Source organism: Maylandia zebra, linkage group LG12 (assembly GCF_041146795.1).
Source record: "Maylandia zebra isolate NMK-2024a linkage group LG12, Mzebra_GT3a, whole genome shotgun sequence".
Taxonomy (NCBI): domain Eukaryota; kingdom Metazoa; phylum Chordata; class Actinopteri; order Cichliformes; family Cichlidae; genus Maylandia; species Maylandia zebra.
The window spans coordinates 14,059,280-14,064,064 of record NC_135178.1 but is presented as its reverse complement, the minus strand read 5'-3'; the positions used below and the strand labels follow the sequence as shown (position 1 = coordinate 14,064,064).

At 39.6% G+C, this 4,785-nt stretch overlaps 1 protein-coding gene across 1 annotated transcript; it reads left to right on the top strand.

Moving 5' to 3' along the window:
- The first annotated feature begins 456 nt into the window (after positions 1 to 456).
- On the top strand, positions 457 to 4,422 carry LOC101487226 (calcium release-activated calcium channel protein 1). Its single transcript, XM_004544189.5, has 2 exons — positions 457 to 824; positions 1,833 to 4,422. The coding sequence occupies exons 1-2, from the start codon at positions 711 to 713 to the stop codon at positions 2,379 to 2,381; spliced, it is 663 nt and encodes a 220-aa protein (XP_004544246.1). The 5' UTR covers positions 457 to 710; the 3' UTR covers positions 2,382 to 4,422.
- The last annotated feature ends 363 nt before the right edge of the window (positions 4,423 to 4,785 follow it).

Here is a 4,785-nt window from a genome sequence, read left to right as displayed (position 1 = left end):
ACAATAAATATTCAATAAATAATTAAACTTCCTGTGTGCAAATGTTCTTCATGTGCAAAATCTATATTTAAAGTGCAATGCTAAATAAAGTGCTAGATAAGGTGTTTTTAATAAAGTAAAAGGTCCTAAAATGCAATACAAATTATAATATAAATAAGGGAGTCCTCTTCTTTACAATCTCCGAGGAAAAAAAAACTAGTTTCAAAATACATGAAAAGCTGAAAGGTGTGTTTTGTTGCCTTAACCACAGTGATTTTAGCCCAGTACGTTCAGAACTGGATGATTCGTCTCATGAGTCATGAGACACTGCTCTCCCCTACGTACGCTTTCTTTATAGAGTAAAATTATCATATCTGTTTCGCCAATATTGTCCCCGTGTTTACTTGGTATTTGATCGATATCACAGTTTGCAGAATCGCACGGCGCTAAACACAGGGCGGCGATCTGCAGCAGCCGGCAGCGCCTCTGCGGTGCGTTGGATTGTGGGTATCTTGTTTCCTGATAGACTCTGACAGTCGGTCAGCTGTTGAGGGAAAACTTTTTTCTTTTTGGTAAAGTTTCCTATCTTTATTTTTTTTTTGTTGCTGTAGTTAGATGTTGGATCCCCCTGGAACAGCCTTCCCCGCGCGCGAATTTCACGTGTCATCGAGCACCGTCCTGTAGCTCATACCAGTTTGTAACGATATATTCATAACAAAAATTACTTCGCAATGAGTCTGAACGAGCACTCAATGCAGGCTCTGTCCTGGAGAAAACTCTACTTGAGCCGAGCCAAACTGAAAGCAACCAGTCGCACTTCGGCTCTCTTGTCGGGCTTCGCAATGGTAAGTTACATTTTAATTTGACGCTGCAGATAGTTTACGTGAGGCACAATTTATTTATTTAGTTTTGAAGGACCGTGACCGTGTTACAGGCCTAATGACAGCTACGGTGCACTGATACTTAGCATAAATGACCGTTTTGTTTACTGGAAGTCTACGGGTTACTAGTGTAGGCTTGTTAAAGTCATATTTGGCTTCCATTGCACGTCCCACATTGCGGGACTGTAATACCTGTGGACTGAGAGCAAAACTTCGTGGAAATTTAGTGGGGGCTCGCCTGCGCCACCCCTAAAAGTCCAGGTTTATCTTCCGCTTTAACAAGTAGTCCGCGGAGGAGCGTTAAAATACATAAGAAACAAGAAAAAAATAACACATGAAAAGTTTTGAAAATATTAGCCTATAGTGCCACCAAATGTTTGTTTTTAATTTAACGACATGCAGTTACAATGAATCAACAAATATTTTTTGTAAAACTAAAAGCCTAACACATAGGAGCTTCCTTCCCCCTTCCTGATGCAAAAATTATGATGTACAGTGACTCTTGGCCAGGGATGCATCTGCAGTAAGAAGCTCCACAGGTATTCAAAAATACCAGAACACTTGTAAACAGTTCTGTTTATAAAATATACCTGTACACACAAGATACTCTTGGGTGGCCTGGGATTCTTTTGTGAAAAGCAGTACTATATTTATAGTGGTTGTATATATAACAGCCGTAGCAAATGTGCTACTGATGTCGAGTAAGTTTAAGCTATGCAGCATAAAGGATTGCATACACAGCTCTCTGTCTATCTCTCTGTCTCAATATTAGGTTTGACAGAATAGACTTTTAGTGGGGTATTCACCTTGTTTCCGGTTATTTGTGCAAACTGTGACACTCTGGTTTAATTCCAGCACTTCCTAATTTGTTACAAACATTTTTCTCTCAGGTCAAGAATTCTGATTCCTCTTAGTAGTCAGCTACTATCTCTTTTTCACCTAACGGAGCTGTTTCCTTTTTGATATTCTCAGGTTGCCATGGTGGAGGTACAGCTGGAGCGGGATTACGAGTACCCTCCAGGGCTGCTGATAGCCTTCAGCGCCTGTACCACCGTTCTGGTTGCAGTGCACCTCTTTGCCCTCATGATCAGCACCTGCATCCTGCCCAACCTGGAGGCTGTCAGCAATGTTCACAACCTCAACTCTGTCAACGAATCTCCCCATGAGCGCATGCACCGCCACATAGAACTGGCCTGGGCTTTCTCCACAGTTATCGGTACCCTCCTCTTCCTGACGGAGGTGGTGCTCTTGTGCTGGGTGAAGTTCTTACCCCTCAAAAGCAACGCAGATGAGAAAAATGACACCATAAGTCCTGGCGTGGCTGCGGCCATAGCTTCCACCTGCATCATGGTGCCATTTGGACTTGTTTTTATCATGTTCGCTGTCCACTTTTACCGCACGCTCGTCAGTCATAAAACAGACAGACAGATCAGAGAGCTGGAGCAGGTCATTCGGCTCCAGAACCAGCTGGAGCACAGGGCTGAGAACGACGACCTGAAGGCCGCTGTCCATTTTCCCTGAGTACACGCAGACAACAGCAGGGACTTTCAGCAAAACCAGAGTAGAACCTCTATTTTTACTTTATCCAGATGCTTGTTTTTAGAAAACTTCTTCTACTGTACATTTCTTTGATACTGCATGCTGACTAAATTATCCAGTAATTTTACTCTTTGTAGTTTCTTTGTAAATGCTTGGCTCTCAGCTGAAAACATCATCATCAGTATCAACATAAGTTAGTCTATGGTAGCCTTAAAGGACGACCTTTTAGGCTACCATAGATTAACACTAATAGAATAGGACTTTCTAAAGATCTTCACATGAGCATTTCAATGCGTTGGAATGATCCCCTAACGTGTTTAGCTTTTTACATCAAATACTGAGTTCATGTGAGAAAAATATAGAAACTAAGTTCTCTTAAGTTATAACAGCAGCAGAAAACTGTTGATTGGAGTAAGATGGGCTAAAAACGAGGAAGTTTGTAATATGACTCAACATGTTCAGGAATTTGTTTCAATTTTTACTGAAAAGAAATCTGGGAACTCTGTTGTTACCCAGTTCTAAAATTTCATCAGTTTCCTGTTTGTATTGTACTAAATTGATCTGAGCAGCACACTCGGGTTCTTTTTGCTCTCTGCGTATACTGTAAAACTCCAGCCTACTGTTGCATTTACCTACAGGTTTTCTGGTTCTTGACTGACTGACCTTATGCCACTATCATGTTTACCAAATTAGGCTTTCTGTAGAAATATCTCCAAGCCAAACCTTAGTGGCTTTTTTAGTTTGCCACTCTTACATATACTTTTGAGTCAAACTTTTCTTACTTTTTAATTTAAAAGTTGCTGTTTTCATAATCCTTGGGAGCTCTGTAAGTCTTTGATAAAGAAGAGTACTATATAAACCAACAGTATTTGTGTGCAATCTGATGGAAAAGAACATGTGTCAGTGTGTGCTTTTAACCAGTCTGCGTTCAGGAGTGTGTTACTGCGGTATGGATATTTGAGTAGAAATAAATGTGTTATCCCTTTGTAACATGGATATTTTCTTCATGTTAAATGACTCTTGCAATATACTGTAAAATCCACAGGTGGCCACTGGTTTCAAAAAAGTGTTTTTGAATGTGTTATTACAATGTTACGTTGCATGAAAATATTGAGTGTTTGTTCTTGTGTTAGCTTTTAGCATTGAGCATGTTCACCCTGTTTGGGTCATAGATGTATTTAAGTGCGCTATGTACTGTACTGCTTTATTGTTTTACACGGGTTTGGTCACTTTCTTTGTAGTTTTTACTGTAATATTGATATGTAGAATAGTGTCACAACAGAAATGTAATTTCAGGACATTGTACACGTAATATCTTCTTTCACAACATGATTTAAAATATTGGAGGAAACTTTTTTTTCCCTCTTTGGGAAAAATTATGTTTTTGGTTTTTTTTAAATTTACTGGTGCTTGTAATGCTGTGTTTCTATCAATGTAACACTGTTTTATTGTTAACTTGCAATCTGTGGACATGGTTTATACTGAGTCATGGGACTGCAGTAACTGTAGACCACATTTGCATTCAAATTGTCCTGACTGGGTGATAAAATCTGTGTGACACGTAGCAGAAACCAAAGACTGTTGGGAATAGTTCACAGACAGTTCAGTAAAATGGTGTTGATGTTTTTCTTTGCTTAAGTTGAATTTGCTGTTTTTGTTGTTGTTGTTTTATCGGGAGTTAAGTGAAGTCTGTTTTATTTCGGTAAATGGTGCACACTCCCTCCGTGAAACATGTAAGATGGGAATTACCACTTGTGCCTTCTTTAAAAACACAGCAATGCAGGTGAAGGTGGTCACTGTGGTTAATTTTTCCGCATTATATATATATGTGTGTGTGTGTGTGTAAACTGCTTTTGTCAGTGTACAACTTTGAAGTGAACATAGTAACTTTTGCTTATGCGTGCCGTTAACAGCTCATGAAAAAGCTTGAAGCTTCATGAAGTGTTGAGAATTATCAGGATGTTGGTTTTGGGTTTTTTTTTGCCAGTTTGCAAAATAAAAAAAAAGATTTGTTCTCATTATTTTTTTAATTGTGTGTTCAGTGTTGTCTGTGTAGCCATGTGGATGTATAAAACAGGAATACATGAGGAAACATTGTAATCTGTCAAAATTACAAAATCTAATGGGAAACCACACAGGAAATGTCCAAAAATGGAGGACGAGTGGAGCTTACAGTGCTGAAGCCAAGACAGAGAAATCCCCCCCCACCTGTCTTGCTGACTTTTGTCTGCATTCTTTGAGACCATTAGCACTTTGTTGCTTTTCTGCTGAAGTTGTGCATGGTTTCATAGTTGGCAGAGCTCTCTAAGTGCAGCGCAGGCTTGGTTCTTCCTCTCTCCATTTTCCCACTCAAGAGTTTTATTCCCACAAGTGACCTGTGAATCAT